Genomic DNA, 18,243 nt, shown 5'->3' on the forward strand with positions numbered 1-18,243 from the left:
CTTTAAAGCTAACAATTCTGTGTTAAAAGGAAAATGATTGAGAAATCACCACCAGTAAAGTTATCTCAAATCCCCATCATTCGTCAAGCTGCTAGTAAAAAAACTGAAATACATTGCTTTGATTTACGGTATGGATGAAATGGTCAGACTAAAGAAGAAAAGGCTGGCGTCAGTGGCGGTGTATAGTGGCATTTGTACCCCCAATTGTATCCCCACCTTATTTCTAGCAAATTTTATAATATGATTTTTATACGTTTTCTCCTCTAAATATGTGTGAGAATGCACCAATTCAATTCATTTTTTTGGAAATTTTCTTGGAAGAACTTTCTCAGACGCTCAATGAGAGGCTTGCGACTATGAAACCTCCACAAAGATGCCGCATTCTAAAAAAAAAAAACGTTGAGTCTGTATGCCTTCTATTTGTACCATTACTTACTGGAAGCGGGCGTTAACTTTTTCTCAATCAGAACTTACGACCATCCAGTTGATCGCAATTGCTAGTAGTATGCTCATTTCTCATTTCGACTGTGCCCAATCGGATGAGATGTTTTGAATCTTTATTCGACTCTGAAATGAACGTGGTCTCCACTTTTAAACACAGCAATGTACCAAATTGCACTATAATATATTTTCACAAGAATATTTGCATAAAAAAGCAAATTAAGTTTTTGAAGGTATGTGTATGAATTCAATAAATACATGTACTTAGATATCATTGAAATATTGTTGTATCCTAGTTCGATCAATCTGCTTACTTCAGTTGACTTAAGTGAATGTCTTCAGTAAACAAGGATCAGATTTCTTGTAGTCAGACTGGGCATTACTGTGATAATTATGTGATCCCTGCTCGGCCCCATGCCTAATGATTCATAGAAAAGCCACTGCCGAGAAACCCACTTTAATTTTTTATCGTGATTGTGCAGAAGTTATATACCTGTAATAATCTACTTCCCCCTATTTTTACCCACAGTTTCTGGTAATAATGTTTAACAATCAAGTTATCATCTTATCGATATACCCAATAGCACAAATTTCTAAGTAATTAAGTCCTGATAAATGGTTTTACTAAATTTGATGTGATATCATGTGATGTAGATAACAATGTTGTCATGCATTATCATCATTGTCTATTGTCTCATGATGGATGTCGATAGGTTAATCATCGTTTTAGGTCAGCGTTTTTTTTATTTACTCTATTTCGGTGAGCTAATACACCATAGCAATTGTAAATGCATGTCCCATTGTCTCGTGAAAAAAATAACCAAAACCACGAGTCCTAAGCAGTAGTCACAAATTAAAGTCCAATTCCATCGGCAAAATGATACAACAGATGTCATATATAGCGGTAGCACATATACATAGCAGTTTTGTTGGGTTTGTCGTTTTTGTGGTGACATTTAAAAGTATTTTAAAGAAATTACTAGCTAACAATTGGCAACCTTAAAGTTAAACACAGTTCATTGTTTTTCAGCCACCTGTTTAATTGCCGCCACAGGTTAGTAAGGACCTTAATAATTTTACACTTTATTATCGATTTATGAGACCTTATTTCTTGTAGAAACATCAACTTGCAAGAAGAGCAATAAGTAATCATCATCTGATACTGATATTTTGTATATCGGGATAGTGGGCAACTCCCACAGTAAAGCTGAATCTTAATAGAGTTATCTGTGTCATTATGTGTAATTATGTTTATCAGACAATGTTTCAATAAACGTTTTAGATATTGCCATAGACAACAGATGCAAGTTGTACAGTTCACAAACATTCAAATCATTCAAGTTTTACAATTAAACTACAGCGTTTGAATCATCTACCTGAAAAGCACATATCTTTTGAATCATAGCTAGGACTATTAGACGACCATTCGTTCACGTTATTTGTCATGTACATGAGGCATTATTTTCAGCTGAAACATGTCAACCACAAATCGAAGCATGCGGAACCAAAGCAAGAGAAGAAAATGATAAAGGATTGAGCAATTGCACGTAAGTGGCACCATATGATGATTGAAATGTTTGGAAATGAGGATTTTCTACAATGACTCAACCAGATGAGTGTGTTGGTGCCCCTCCAACGCGGGCGTGGGTTCCTTTAGGGATGGGGATCGTGAACTTCGTTCAACCAGTACCTATGGTTGTTGAGCCACTGAATTCCCACCATTGATGAGGAGCTGTGAGCTGTCTTATAGTGTTCGTATTTATTTCAGAGTAATTGATGATTTCATAGACTGTATATCGTTAATACCAGCATCAAAATGTACTCCCAATGATTTAAGTTTACTCGGTTCACTCTTCGACCAGGAAAATAGGGATAGAGAAATATACTGTAACAGTAAGATATAAGTTTAGATTTGTAGGCTACATCTATTTTTCTGGTATTGTGATAGTTATGACATTGGGTTTCTCTAATGAAATTGCTCACGTACAATCTTGATATAAGGGATGTACGGTTTGGGTACTGTGGGTACATAACTGTACTCGTGTACTTCGAGTACTCGATAACCGTATTGTTGGTAATCGCATAATGACACTTGCGTGCTCTGTGCACTGATATCCTTTGGGTTAAATAGCGGAAACCTCTTCCTTGGCGTTTCTATACTTTATGTGGGTTTTAGTTTGCAAAGAACTTGTATTGCACTTTGGGCATTGAACAATCAATCTTTAGGTACCCTTGTTGGTATGATTCAGTAATTGATCATAATTAGTTTCGCTGTGCAGTTGGTGTACTGTTGTTAGTTCATTAGTATATGAGCACATGCAAACAGGTGTTTATTTATTGTGGCTTTTCTTTTTTCAGATTATACAACTACTACCGGTAAGTAAACTAAGCAATAACTTTACTACATTATGTTGAAATGAAATTGAAGTATTTTATTTTTGTTTTCACAAAACCAAAATAAATATTGTTACAAAAGCCTAAATAGATATTGTTAGTATGGTATAGTTAAAACAGCATAAATATTATGTTATATTTAATATTCTCATAAATTAATAAAAGGAGAATAAATATTATCATAAGTTCGCAAATACTAGGTCAAATGATAAATTCTATGCTCCCAATCATTGAGACTACTAGTAGATTACTAAATATGACACTCCTAATACCACATTATCAAAATTAAAGAACCAACTCTATACGATGTAATGCCTAATTGCTGACAGAATCTTGTACCCCAAAATTTAATGTTTATTTCGAGAGATTTCATTGAAAGCTTTCCAATATGTCACATGAAAGCCTGACCAATACTTAGTTTCTGCAAAAAAATTCAATATATCATGACCATGAAAATCTCGAGCATAGCCCAACTGAAGTAGACCACTACATTTTATCACCATCCACTTGACTGTCACTGCACACAAAACGACTATTTTTAGAATTATCCTTCCGTATGAAAATCTCTCATCATCTCATAGTGTCTGACAGAAATTGCCATTTCAGACATCAATTCCAAATCTAGACTAAAAATTAGACAAAAATAGACATTCAAAACACTCAAAAAGTGAGGGAGAAAGAGGATTGCTAAAATTAGGTCGGATTACATTCGCACATAAAATGTGTTTGCATAAAGGTTTTAGAAATTTTGTAAGGATCTTATTATGATTAATATGTTAATCCTATATTAGCTACATAATAATAACATAGATAAATGCTAGAAGAACTCAAGTTTCTGCTATGGTCTTCATTAGAGATTCTGTAGTTAGACTATCGTCACTCAAAAGAGTTATTCTCATTTCAAAGTTCAAGTTCAGAGAGACATAAAAGTGAATTATATTGTGAATAATTATACGAAAGAATCAATGTTTTTATAATTCTTAATTTCAGATTCCTTATCGACAACTACAGATGGTTAGTAATTGCACTTTATTACTAAGGTATTCTCTTTGTGACAATTTAATGTGTAGTTATACCTTTGCAAAGTATATCAGGTGTCCGCGCCTTAGATCTTCATCATGCTGCATCTAAGATCACACATATATGAACTTGAAATCGAAACCTTCAAAAAGTATTTAAATATAGTCATTAATAAATATTTGCACTTGGATAAAATTCAATTTTTGAAGTGTTACTTCGGATACACAAACGTTTTGTTTTTTTATAAAAATAATTTCAGCTATTGGCTGTCATACTAGAGCAGAAATTTGTTCAACAGAAGCTGATAAAAACAGGAAGAAAGGACTTGATTTATGCACGTAAGATTTTGCATCGCCTTTTACAAATTATGTCCATGTAAACAGCTGATTTATCGCCAAAGGAAGTTCTTTATTATTTGATATTATAGTAATTGTGATCATATGGATGATGGCGATGACTATAATGATGATGATGGTAGTGATGGTATAAAATTTTGATAATGATGATTCTGGGTACTTCACGAAACTCATGCTCATTTGATTGACATGATGACAAATTGGTCTTATGAAGATGATGATGACAATGAATATGATGATGACAATGAATATGATGATGACAATGAATATGATGATGGTGATGAGACGGAGGTTTATGTCGAAGTCACGAAATCGAATGATGATGGCTATAATGATGACTTAATTCGAGTATTAATTTTTCAGTGTTTATACAAAACTAGTAAATTGTATATCAAGTATACCAATGACAGGATGTACAGATAGAAACTTCATTCTTCAAATATTACAACAACAAACAGAACAACAGAACAAATATTGTCATTGTAAGTAATAGTGTAGCGTCTGATAGAATCTGATCTATTGCCGTATTAAGTTGAGTTGAGCGAACAAACTACGAAAAATCTCAGTTGCCACCTTAGGCTCGCGATCAGAATCTGTGATTATGCAGTTTCTTGTTGGCGTACGAAATGCTTTGAGCTGACCATTCATGTTTAAAATAGCAGTTGAGAAATGATCGTTAAACAGAATAGCTTATTATTTACAGACGTTCAAGACGTTTTAACAACCTAGGAGCGTCTCCCATAATGATAAAGATGATGAGGGAAGCGAATTGTACGCTAATGATTAATGGGCTTTGATAGAATTTTTCTTCTCTGACACATTTATTTCTTTAATTCTGTACTATTCAAGATATCTCACTCTACGGCTAAGGTCCCCTCAATACCAAATAATTTCGACGTCAATATTGCAAATACCATTATACAATCTTTTTTTTATTCAATTTCAGATTCCTTGCCGACCACTACAAAAGGTAAGTTGGAACGAATTTTCTCTACAAAATCATACTTAAGCGATAGGCAGGATTGATCCCAAATTTACAGATTGATTGTACGTCTTCTTGTTTCACCAATGACTTCAGAAAATCCAGATAAATACAATTCATGTTTTGTTTACGTTCTGAAAGGTTTATCATTTATTATTTCAGCCCTTGACTGTCATACCAGAGCAGAAATTTGTGCAACAGAAGCCGATAAAGACAGCAAGAAAGGTCTTGATTTATGCACGTAAGAGAGTCGACTTCTTTGAATTTATGCATCATTTATGATGATTTCATTATGATTATGATGATGATAATGAATCTCAAAAATTACATGTTTATTTTAATAATGATTGTGATAATGTTTGTGACTATTCTTACTTATTTAGAAAATATGTTCATTATTTGTGTTATCATGATGATGTCGACTTCATAAAAATCTGTTTTTATTGATGATGATGATGACTAAATAAGAATATATTTAGGGATTTTTTACAGTGTTTATACAAATTTTGTAAATTGTCTAACAAGTATACCAATGACAGGATGTACAGATAGAAACTTCATTCTCCAAATATTACAACAACAAACAGAACAACAGAACAAATACTGTCATTGTAAGTATTTTATAAGTATGGGAATTTATTTTTGAAGACTATGCTCGAAACTTTACAACCTCTTCCAAAAACCGTATTGATAAAGATGATAAGGGAAATGAATTGTACGCTAATGATTAATAGACGTTGATAGAATTCTTCTTCTCTGTTAGCGTATGGACACATTTATTTCTCTAATTCAGTGGCGGCGTGAGCCTTCCGAGACTGGAAGGGGGCAGACTGACTCAATGTAGGGAAGGGACAACTACTGAGGCTGAATTCAAATTTTGGCTAATCTGTGGTGATATCATAGTCGCAAGCCTCTCATAGAGCGTCTTAGAGGGTTCTCTGAAGATAAAAAAAAGGTAGACATTTTTATATAATTACGAAATCAATATCGCAAACACCTGTTATCCAATCTATTACATTCAATTTCAGATTCCCTGCCGACCACTACAAAAGGTAAGTTGAAACGAGTTTTCTCTTAAAATCATTCTCAAATTTTCAGATTGATTGAGGCCTACTATTTTTCCAATTAGATTAGAAAATCCAGAAAAATGCAATTCATGTTTTGTTTACGTTTTGAAAGGTAATTCGGGTTTCTAATATTGAACACAATTAATTTGGTATATCATTTATAATTTCAGCCATTGACTGTCATACCAGAGCAGAAATTTGTGCAACAGAAGCTGATAAAAAAAGGAAGAAAGGACTTGATTTATGCACGTAAGAGATTCGACTTCATTGAATTCATACATCATGTATCATGATTATGATGATGATAATGAATCTCAAGAATTACACGTTGATTTTAAAAATATGATGATGATTGTGATAATGTTTATTTTGCTGTTGACATTTCTGTAATGATGATTGACGCTGAAGATAATGTCGACTTTTAATTCTTATTTCATAATGATTTTTACATTTGTTTCATTTCATTACAGCGTTTATACAAATTTAGTAAATTGTATATCAAGTATACCAATGACAGGATGTACAGATAGAAACTTCATTCTCCAAATATTACAACAACAAACAGAACAACAGAACAAATACTGTCATTGTAAGTAATAGTGTAGCGTCTGATCTATTGCCGTATTAAGTTGAGTTGAGCGAACAAACTACAACTAAATCTCAGTTGCCACCATAGGCTCATGCTTGGATCTTTTCGACCACTTGAGCGATCAGAATCTGTGATTATGCAGTTTCTTGTTGGCGTACGAAATGCTTTGAGCTGACCATTCATGTTTAAAAAAGCAGTTGAGAAATGATCGTTAAACAGAATAGCTTATTACTTACAGACGTTCAAGACGTTTATTGGCTAGCGTACATAGCGTACAATCCGATCAAATCACTGCACTCCGTGATAGAAGAACAGTGGCTATTGTAGTCAAGGTATAAGACGAAGTTCGTAATACATTGACCGCTGTGAAGGTGGTACAGGGCGGCTTGGCAGTAAACCTCAACATTTGGTGCCATGGCATATGACCATTATATAACCATATATTGTAAGGATCTGACTTGTTAACCATATCACGTGTCATGAGTTGCAGATACTCCCTTTTCTGTTACCTTTTGTCTCGACGTTTGAATGAGATAACGGAGGTTTTACATTTACATTTGCATGTGTTGAAATTCTGGCTGATATAGAAAAATTAAGCCAGGTTTCAACAAGTTTTCATTCTTTTCAGCCAAATCAGAAACGTCACTTTTACCAACTATCAATGGTAGGTTATCAACTTCACTTTACTGACTGAGATAATTTGACAAAAATGTTTAATTCCTAATGTTTAATATCTCACTATAGGGAAATTTTTATTGAATGTCGTGCGTACCTAAAATCTTGACTTATAGACCGATTTACTCTGTATTAATTATTAATTTTCAGTCCGAACAACACAATTTTCGTCAACAAGTAAGTATCATGTATCATACAAATAAATATCTTTCTAAATTGAGAACTATTTAAACAGTGAGAATTCTCGTACATTGTAAGTTTGTAGTGATGTCACATCAAAACAACTGCCCGGCCCCGTTTTCTAAAAGCGTCACTGAACAAAACAACAATGAATATATCTTAAACGGCTACCTACAGATACCTTTTGGTGTCAAAGTTTTTTCAAATTCCTTATGAATTTGTTAAAAGACTTTGAAATAGATGCTCGGTGGACATCACAAGTCGCAGAATGGTAGCAGGTGTCCCCCGATATGAGAATGTCCTCTATTCATGCCATGCCCATGCCATTGATTTTGTGATTGGGCTGACTTATTTTTCCCCTTTTTTAGCCCAAGTTAGTGACAATATAGTTTGATTTCAGAGCACCTTGAAGATAATGGTTCAAGAACCAACACTGTTACATTATTAAGCTTAGTGTTAGTAATAGTTAGCACGGTGATCCTAGTTTAGCCTTAACATTGTATTGTGCCTGACCTGGCCTGGCCTTTTTGTTATTTAAACTGTGTTTTACTTGTAATATCTTATTTTATCACGAATTCTGTTGTTGTACAAAGACTCAAATGCTCTAAGATGGTCGTAAAAACGAGTACGTATTACTAGGTATGAACCATCAGGAAAGGGTGTTGATAGAACAAACCCAATTTCACAACAGCAAAATCTGACTACTATGCATTGTTGACTTATTATACTAGTACAGCTTTGGTTATCGATCTCTAATTCTCAGGAAATTCTCAGATAACATCATATCACCACTGAAACTGAAACCGCTTTAGATGAAAACAGGTAATATAAATTCCACTTCCGGTTACTCTTTCACCACAGTTAACATGGTACAATGAAGTGATTCAAATGGAAAGCAAACACACATGTTTTAAATCTCAAATAAAATCCCGATCGGCTCTGTTGAACGTCATTCGAGATCAGCTCAGTAACATCGATGGCATGTCATGTGACAAAATGTTTTCCAAACTTCAATCGTCTCTTTTTAACAATTATTGCCTTATTAATAATTTATTGTCTTTCATAATTTAAATAAATATAAATACAAAAATATCGTTAAAAATTTATTGCATTCGACACCACAGAATCATAATAATGGATCTTTAGTCGACATCAACGTTGAATGATTCAAATGTAATTCGACATCTCAGCGTTGAAGGAATTAGACCTTATTCTACAACAAGTTTTAAGATTTCAAATACTATTCGTCATTATCGTTGAAGGAATCAAATGTTATCCGACATTAACGTCGAAGGAATCAAATGTTATTCGACATCGACGTTGAAGGAATCAAATGTTATTCGACATAAACATTGAAGGAATCATATGTTATTCGACATATTCTTTTTGATGGACTCACATGTTACTCAAAACCAACGTTGATGAAATCAAAAGTTATTCGACATCAACATTGAAGGAATCCTATGAATTAAACGTGAGTCGACATGGTGACACATTGGGGTCCATGATAATAATGAAGGTCATTTTTAAACGTCGACTTAATATTTTCAAAAAAATGTGTTTATTCATCAACCAAAAGCTTCTTTATTATGTATAGGGTATTGTTATGTTACAAAGTTTATACAATATATATACAATTTCCACATATTTCATTCAATTGTTATTAAACGTCAATATGTCTACTGAAGTCGAAAGGTCGAAAGTGGACGAGAAACTTGATTGTTTGATTGATGAAACTGTAACTCTGAAATCTTTCATTTCTTCTCCGTCTTTCAAATTTCATTCAAAATAAAAGAAAACTGACAAAGTTGTTAATCTAATTTTAAAAATCGTTGAATTTAAACCATTTAATCGAATCTAATTTGAAATTTGGTCCAAATATATTTTCTCCCGAACGGTTCAGTCCAACGAAATTCATGACAATACGTATACTTCAGGAAACATAATAGTGTATAAATGTAAATATATTGTATGTATGAAGTAAAATATGAATAATAAAAAAAAAAAAAAAAAAATTCATGACAAAATGACATTATATAATCCTTTCTTTTAAGAGCCTTAAATTCCGGGTTCCATTTCCGACAAAATGTCATGATCAAAATTCATGGGTGCCAAGGTATAGATCTAGAAATGCATCTACGACAGAAATGCATCTACGCAGTAGGTCAATCAGATATATGTTTTACATCTGTTGTAAAGAATCTGGGTGTGTTTATTGACTCAAACCTCAACATGTCAAAGCATATCAACCATCTAATCAAATCTAATCATCTCCATCTTCGAAATATAGGCTATATCAGACCGTACTTGACAAAAGATGCTACAGCTGTCCTCATGAGATCCCTTGTGTTGTCAAGAATGGATTACTACAATAGCTTACTGACAGGAATTCCATCTGAACAATTACATAAACTTCAAAAAATACAGAATCGTGCTGCGCGGACTGTTCTTCAAGTACCTCAACATTGCCACATATCTCCAGTTCTTAACTCTCTACATTGGTTGCGAATAAAAGAAAGAATTGATTTCAAAATTTTGTCTATAACCTATCAAACCATTCATAAATCATCTCCAGCATACCTACAGGATCTACTGTCAAATTATGCACCAACTCGTTCCCTACGCTCTTCAACTAAACATCTTCTAAATATACCAGTGTTTAATCTTCGAACTGTTGGAGCAAGGTCCTTCAGCTTTACAGCAGCTTCTTTATGGAACAGATTACCAGAGACAATTAAACTATCTCCATCTCTTGCCACTTTCAAATCTCGAGTAAAGACATGGTTGTTTAATCGCTACAAATAGACAATCTTTCAAAGAGCACACAAGCGCTTCGAGCATTCTTCTACAGAATGGAAAGGCGCTCTAAAATAGACTTATTATTATTAGAAATTCGTAGTATTATTTTTTTAATTACGGAGGCTGATGGCTTATATGTCGATAAATACTGAAATGTGTGGAAATTGTCCAGTAAGTATATATAGTAGTTAATATCTTTAAATAAATCTCTTGACTAAAAGTGAACCGGCAACCAGTAAAGTCATGAATGACCATGGTTTTACATCACCAACTGAAAAATAAAGCGTAAGTATTAGCCGAAATCACTGTACTTGTACTACGGCGGAGAACCTGGCCTAATTTTGACCCTCAGATTATAATTACAAAGGATGCAGTCTTCATTTAAGCTATCCCTATTACTTTTCAGAATCAAAATGCGACATCCGGTTCTCTTACAATTTAATGTAAGGAATTATATTCTCACCCAGAAATTAATCGGACATCAATGGTCATAACTTAAGAAATTTTTATTGACTAACTATTGACCAATGTCTGATATGAAAATCTTACCTCCTCCACAGTGTTCGGTTATTTTTGGTGCAATTAGTTTCAACAAAGTCTCTACATTTGTCTTTTCTTGAGATGTACAAAATACTTCAGAGTCATGTAAACAATCTTCATAACCTTTATCAGCTCTGTAATAATACCAGTAAATATTATCGACCACTGAACGTCATGGCAAAGTCCCATGGTGGCTTTTCCACTGAGAAAATTGGGTAAAAAAGGAGGAGCCCAAATCTTATTAAAATCTTTTTAAAAAAATTTTAATTCTGATATTTTTGATGTTTATTGTAATTTGGGTGGAGGCTCGAAAAAACCGAAAAACCGATGGTGACATTAAGAAATTAAAAAGGTTTCTGAAACGTTTGAACTTTGAAGACTACTTACGTGCATTGTGTATCTAAAGTTTTGGCTGCCTGAATAGATGTATTCCAGTTGGCCGTACATTCTATTAATTTTGGTGAACATCCCTGACCTGTAGATTAAAATATAATATAATATAGTTAGTCAAACATATTAAATCTACCACTACCGTATATATTCTCTTCACAAAATGACAAGTATATGCAATCTGGCCCGAAACTACAGGTGGATGTGGGTTACAGATTAGCAATTCCTAACAAAAAAAATGGATCTCCCCCCCCCTTCCTAAAAAAAAATCTAACAACCGACCAATCCCATTTCTGCCCCTTCAAACAACCGAGTCTGTCTACGGGCCTGCAGGCAATTGATGTAATTCCCCCCTCCCCTAAAATTTTGTGGCCCCTACTCACCTCGTCAAATTTCAAATTCGCCAACACACTGATACTTACACACATGTCAGCTGTTTATTGTTTAGGTACTAGGTTAGATCTGCGATTAGACGAAAACGATAAACCCAAACCAGGGGAAGAACCAGTCAATAGAGTTGACGCCGCTGCTCTTAAACACGATATTTTATACAGAAATAAAGACATAAACTTCAGACACGAAGCAGACAGACAAATGATAATCGAACTTGAAAATATTCCAAATCCAACTTTCAAAGAGAGAATGCTAAGGGCATTAATCATAAAACTCTTGAAAGCAAAGATGAAATTAGGCATGGGATTAGCGGATGAAATTCACAAAGAATTTAGAAAAACTAAAAACTTTTTAAAAGTAAAAGTGTTTGAAAAAGATGAAATATTTACTTCATATGCCAGTCGAAAGAGGGTTTAGATATTGCTTAACAGTTATAGATTTGTATACGAGATATGCTTGGGTTATTCCTTTGAAAAACAAAACGGGATTATCAGTCAAACACGCATTTGAAACGATTATGAAACAATCTAACCGTCATCCAGAAAAACTGTGGGTAGATAAAGGAAGTGAATTTTATAACAAAAATATGAAATCTCTAGGATTTGAAATTTACAGCACGCATAACGAAGGTAAAGCTGTAGTAATAGAAAGATTTAACAGGACTCTAAAAAATAAATTATTCAAAAAGTTCACGGAATTGAAATCTCAAAAATGGCTTAAAATATTACCAGAGATTGCAGATGAATACAATAACAAAATTCATTCATCTATAGGTGTCACACCAACACAAGCCTCGAGTAATCCAAATATTATAAAGTCAATTAACGCGCAACATAACTACGAAAATGAAATAAAGAATTTAAATATCAAACCCAAATTTAAAGTCGGAGATTGAGTTCGTATTTTCAAATATAAAAGCAAATTCGAAAAAGGTTATGTTGGATACTGGACGAACGAAATATTCATCGTTGATAAAGTAAACAGCACATCACCTCCCACGTATGAATTGATCGATCAAGACAAAGAACAAATCATAGGAAGGTTTTATCAAAATGAACTTCAAAAAACCGATTTTTAAAAATAAATGAATTTCTCGATAAATATGGAACCGATACAACCACAAACTTTCAACTTATGAGATGGGCGAATGAGTTAAATATATCACCGTTTTATTATTGTATGAGAGATGAAATAAATGATCTGAAATATAAGAAAGGTAAATTTTAAGCTATAACAAATATACACACTTCCGATCAAAAAGGAGTTCATCATTCTGCTTTGTACAAAGACTCTGACTTTTATTTCTTCGATTCTTATGGATTAGAACCCACTGAAGAGATAATCCAATTGACTAATAAACCAATCAAATGTTCAACATTTCAAATTCAATTACCGGGACAAAAGTTTTGGGTCAGCTTTCACTTTGGGTTTTATATCAGTTGAGTTTAGGAAAACAATTCGAAGAAATTGTAATAAATTTAACTCAATAAAAATGGCAAACAAGTTTGGATTAGGTTCTTTATCTTTAGAAACTAAAAAACTTAACACTACAGCGTGGATAAATAAAGCGAAACCTTACTTTGTGGATCAAATCGGAGACACTCTTCAAGGTGATTTAGATATGAACAATTTTAGCATAACTAATTTAAAGTCTCCGGAAAACGATAATGACGCTGTTCACAAGAAATATTTACGGGATCAAATAAATTCAATTGAAGTAAATAAAAACCATTTAGAAGATAAAATAAGTCATGTGAAAAGATTCTTCAAACGTCAACTAAATAATAAAAATTTTGTTAATGATACTAAACTACAACAAGAGGTAAAAAGATTAAAAAGTTTTATTCAAAAAGAATTGGTCAACGTAGCGAATAAAACTGAGTTACAAAATTTAATTTCATTAATATCTAAATTAGAGAATAAGATTGCAAAACAAAAATTAGACATTCAACAATTAATAGATAACATTCCATATACGTTTCAACAGGAATTAAATGCTCTGGAAACTAAACTTAACAGTGAATTACAAAAAGAACTAACAAATATTAAACAACAAATACAAAACATAGATGATAGCGAAATCAAAACCTATATTCAACAACAAATACAAAACATAGATGATAGCGAAATAAAAACCTATATTCATCAACAAATACAGAACATTGATGATAGTGTTATTCAACAACAGATAACCACTATTAATAACCTAGTTTTGAAACAGGACAAAAAATAGTCGCATTAGAAAAAAAGTTTCTCAAGAAAGAATCATATTATTTCAATCTTCCATTTGCAAATTTTACTGATACAAATGAATCTATTACTAATAATATTGATAGATCAGTAATACATAAATATAAAAAATATGGATTTTCAGTAAATATAAGAGTATTTTCTGTTGAAGGTTATGTCCCCCCCTACAAATCTTTGGATCATATTATCCTTTCCGAGGAAAAATTGTAATTGAAATTAATTTTCCTATCCAGGTAAAAGTTGATTCAATATTCTTCAAACAAGGATCACATTCTTCTAATCAATTTAACGCTCAAAAAGTTCTTCAGTTTATCAATGGTAGAGACAATGTAGAAATTAAAGAATATGAAATTAACGACGAAAACAACAAGGTTAATCACTTATATGAAATTAAAACGAGTGGAAAATATATAGATAGGTTTAGAATGTTAATCATACCAGATAAAGATGATGATTATTTTTCATTGAGTGAATTCGATATGGTATTGGAGACGGAAACTCCACCATCAATGAATATTATTAGAAATCCAGAACCACAAAAAGAAGATAAAAGCAGTTATCAGTTTTTACGAGCAACAGACTTTGAATACGTAAAACTATATTTTGTTAATAAAAGTTTTTCACACGAATATACCTCTTCAACTGATTTATTTAAAAGTCAACAAGATAAAAAATTTATAATATTTTCATCAATAATTGAACGTAATGATGGAACAGAAGTTGGAGGTATATACCTGTAGATGTTGGATAAGAATCAATATCAAAAAACCAAAATTTTCAGTTCATCTAAATAAGATTAATGATTCGAAAGAACAAATATCCTTAGTAACTGTAAAAGTTTTTATTATTAAACCTGAAATAATTATAACAGATAATGAAAAAATAAAGAATGCACAACTTATTGGGAAACCTATTGTAGATCTTAAACACTTTCCATCTTTTGGTTTATCTGAAATTCACTTAATTTAATTACCTAAAAAATGGAACTCGAAAGTAGACAACAATATATGATAGAAAAACAAAACGAACTAAAAGAAAAACTAAAACAATTCAACAAATGCAGAAAAACATGGAGTAGAATCGATTCTGTTTTCAAAACAATAAGTACAGTTTTAACAGTAGGGATAACGGTGGCAACAGCCGTAACCGGTGGATTAATGCTTCCAATAATTGTCCCAACTGTATTAGCCATCTTGTGGTTTGATTACTTTAGGTTTTACATCAAAACAGAAAGCTCATTATAAAAGGAAAACAGAAATTCTAAATACATATCTTATTAAATTATTCATTTTTTTCGAAAGATCGAGTGAAGACAAGAACATAACAGTTGAAGAATTAGAAAAATTCAATGAAATTTTAGATAAATTTGATGTAGAAATATCATCAATAAAAGTTAAAAATTCCTAGTTAAAAATAGTTGCTTTAAAAATATGAATAAAATTGAAATTTTAGACGATGAAAAATTCATATCAAATAAACTTTTTTCCGATGTTATTAACCTTATCTCTGATGAATTTATAACATTTAAAGGTCAAATTGAAATAAATGGAGAGATAACTCAAGATGGAGGATATAAACAAGGCATGCAATTTGTAGGTTTTAATGCCAAAACGTTTCGCAATTTCTTCGCAACAGTGGATATAAAATCGGATGCTTCTGATTGGTATTTCACAGGAAATATAATTTTCCGTAAAAACAAATTCAAAGAAATAAAAAGATCAAAAAAGGGTAGTGGTGTTACCCTACTCAAAAAGATAAATGAATATATCGGTATAAATTGTTATATACCGAGCGATGGATACTGCTTTGTAAAGTGCGTTAATCGTGTTTTAAACGAAGACTACACGAGAGATTTTCAAGATTTCATCAACAGTTTTCAAAATCAAACAGAAAAGGAGTTATTACAACTGCTAGAATCAGTGAATTCAATAAGAAATTTAATATTTATTTTCAAATTTATATGCCCAAACATAGACATTTTCAACCAAAGAAAGTATCCGAAGAATTAGATTGGGTTTTTTATTTACACAAAGAACATTTCTGTCTCATTAGAAGAAATAACAAAACCTTAGGTATTAAAGAAATAGAAGATAATTACGATGAAAACGTATGAAGAACTTGTAAAGATGATAATGCGGTAACGCAAGTTTCACCTCTAAAACTAAATGTTTTTCCAACCATTCCCGATGATTGTTTATACGCGTGGGATTGCAAAACCTATAACGAAAATAAAGCCATACCTTATTCTTGCACGTTAATTAATTTAGAAAAACTAAGAAAAATGTTAAACAGAATAAATAATCTCTTTCCAGATTTAAAGCCGACAGATCCCATTCCAGAAGAATTTTAGAAAAAACTTATGACTAATATAATAGAAATATATGTAGGTACAGATTGCATAGATCAATTGTTACAACGTATAGGAAAATAGATCAAACAAGAATAACATTAATTGCTCATAACGCTAGCGGTTTTGATAACTTGATCATGATCAAAAACGTAAAAAAACTAACACAATGCCCTTTAAAAACAGCTAGAGGAATTCTGTCTCTACCTTTAACTAATTCATTCACCGATGAAGATTTACAGAAAAAATGGAAAAGACAGAAAGAAATAAAGGGTAACTCTAATTATTTGCAAAAAATTAATTTCATATGTTCCTATCAACATGAATCATCTAGTTTGGCAGCATGGGGAAATTCATCTAATCTACCAATGAATTTGAGAAAGATCGAGGATGTAGACATTGCAAAATACACCAAAGATAATTGGGAACCTTTAAGACACGAATGGGAACCTTACACTAAAAGAGATACGTTATGTCTCGGAGCTTGTTTGATAAAATACAATCAAGCAATGAAAGAAGTTGTATTTCAGAATATTTCCAATAAACTAACGGCTCCTTCTTTATCTTTAAAGGGTTGGTATTATTTATATCAATACGATAAAGAAATGATTGAAGAAGAATGGTATGAAAGTAGTAGTATATGTCTTTTCGGATATGACGCATTTCACTTCTGCGCATGCGCAGCTTTTTCAATGCGTCATATCCAAAAAGACACAACTGTTAAAATGTATTATAACAGACTCTCGAAACTGTTAAAAATGTATTATAACAGACTCCCCAAACTGTTAAAAATGTATTATAACACACTCCCACCCCAAACTGTATTATAAATTACCCAAACCACAGACAAGAATCACTAAAAATAATACAGTATAAAATAACCGCATTAAAAATGTCTTTAATTTTAAAACACGAACAAAAAAAATTCGAAGGAGACGGTTTCTTCTCTGCGCTAACATCTCTCATCCCCAAAGTGGCCAATTTTGTCTCAAACAACAAATCGCTCATTTCCTCAGAAGCGCAAGCTCTTGGATCTGTGGCAAAAGCAGGAGTAAATATTAGCGATGCAGTGAAAAAATCTGACGAACTTAAAGAACTGCAGCTAATAAGAGAACTAAGAAACAAGAGACTAAACCGACAAGCCCTAGAAAAACAAGGAAAAGGGTTTAAAATCATTGGATAAAAATGGCAAGCAAAAATTACAGATTGGATCCAATCTTTCAATTGTATGATCCGATTCAATATTCGTTCAACAAGAAGAAAGAGGATTACGTAATCATCTCACCATCGGTAGGGACAAAGACCCAAATAAACGACGGAGGAAGAGTTACCTTTGAAATTAATTCGTTGTCCAATTGGTTGCTGCTTTCCGATGCCCATTTCCGATGCGATTTCAAAATCAAAGACGCCACTCAGAATCGAATTCCACAAACCAACACGACTTTAGAAAACAACTTCTTTCCGTCTTTATTCAGCGAAATGGTTTTGGAAGCTGGTTCAAATCCGATAGAGACCATAAAACACCCCGGCGAGTTTGACACAATGTTGAAAACGGTTCTATATCCCAAAAACTACGATTCAGTTTCGGGATGGATTCCCGATGTCGGTGACGGAGAAGTTTTAAAAGAACCGGTCAGAACTGTAGCAAATGACGCAGACCTTGCTAGGATAAGGGTAGTTGCTAGAAACACACTGGAAAGAGTGACTCGCGGAGTAAATCACGGATTTGAAAAACGAGCGCTTCAATACAACAACGTTGTCGAGAACAACAGATGGGGTAATTACGTTAATTGGAAGTTGTATCCCTTATTTGGTCTCTT

General features: G+C 32.7%; 3 protein-coding genes across 3 annotated transcripts; 2 read left to right on the forward strand and 1 right to left on the reverse strand.

The window, feature by feature from the left end:
- Nucleotides 1-33: 33 nt before the first annotated feature.
- LOTGIDRAFT_168554 (hypothetical protein) lies at nucleotides 34-9,028 on the forward strand (the record flags this gene model as incomplete). Its single annotated transcript, XM_009066428.1, has 17 exons — nucleotides 34-94; nucleotides 1,472-1,495; nucleotides 1,847-1,988; nucleotides 2,210-2,334; nucleotides 2,800-2,817; nucleotides 3,826-3,849; nucleotides 4,115-4,193; nucleotides 4,575-4,693; nucleotides 5,158-5,181; nucleotides 5,356-5,434; nucleotides 5,686-5,804; nucleotides 6,222-6,245; nucleotides 6,431-6,509; nucleotides 6,731-6,849; nucleotides 7,478-7,513; nucleotides 7,675-7,701; nucleotides 8,967-9,028. 17 exons carry the CDS (start codon nucleotides 34-36, stop codon nucleotides 9,026-9,028), a joined length of 1,161 nt encoding a protein of 386 aa, XP_009064676.1.
- Nucleotides 9,029-10,304: 1,276 nt separating this feature from the next.
- On the reverse strand, nucleotides 10,305-11,861 carry LOTGIDRAFT_168555 (hypothetical protein; the record flags this gene model as incomplete). The annotated part of the gene is made up of 4 exons (XM_009066429.1): nucleotides 10,305-10,471; nucleotides 11,053-11,177; nucleotides 11,431-11,513; nucleotides 11,817-11,861. 4 exons carry the CDS (start codon nucleotides 11,859-11,861, stop codon nucleotides 10,305-10,307), a joined length of 420 nt encoding a protein of 139 aa, XP_009064677.1.
- Nucleotides 11,862-13,318: 1,457 nt separating this feature from the next.
- LOTGIDRAFT_168556 (hypothetical protein) lies at nucleotides 13,319-14,816 on the forward strand (the record flags this gene model as incomplete). Its single annotated transcript, XM_009066430.1, has 2 exons — nucleotides 13,319-14,035; nucleotides 14,310-14,816. 2 exons carry the CDS (start codon nucleotides 13,319-13,321, stop codon nucleotides 14,814-14,816), a joined length of 1,224 nt encoding a protein of 407 aa, XP_009064678.1.
- Nucleotides 14,817-18,243: the final 3,427 nt, after the last annotated feature.

Source organism: Lottia gigantea (assembly GCF_000327385.1).
Source record: "Lottia gigantea unplaced genomic scaffold LOTGIsca_76, whole genome shotgun sequence".
NCBI classification, from domain to species: domain Eukaryota; kingdom Metazoa; phylum Mollusca; class Gastropoda; family Lottiidae; genus Lottia; species Lottia gigantea.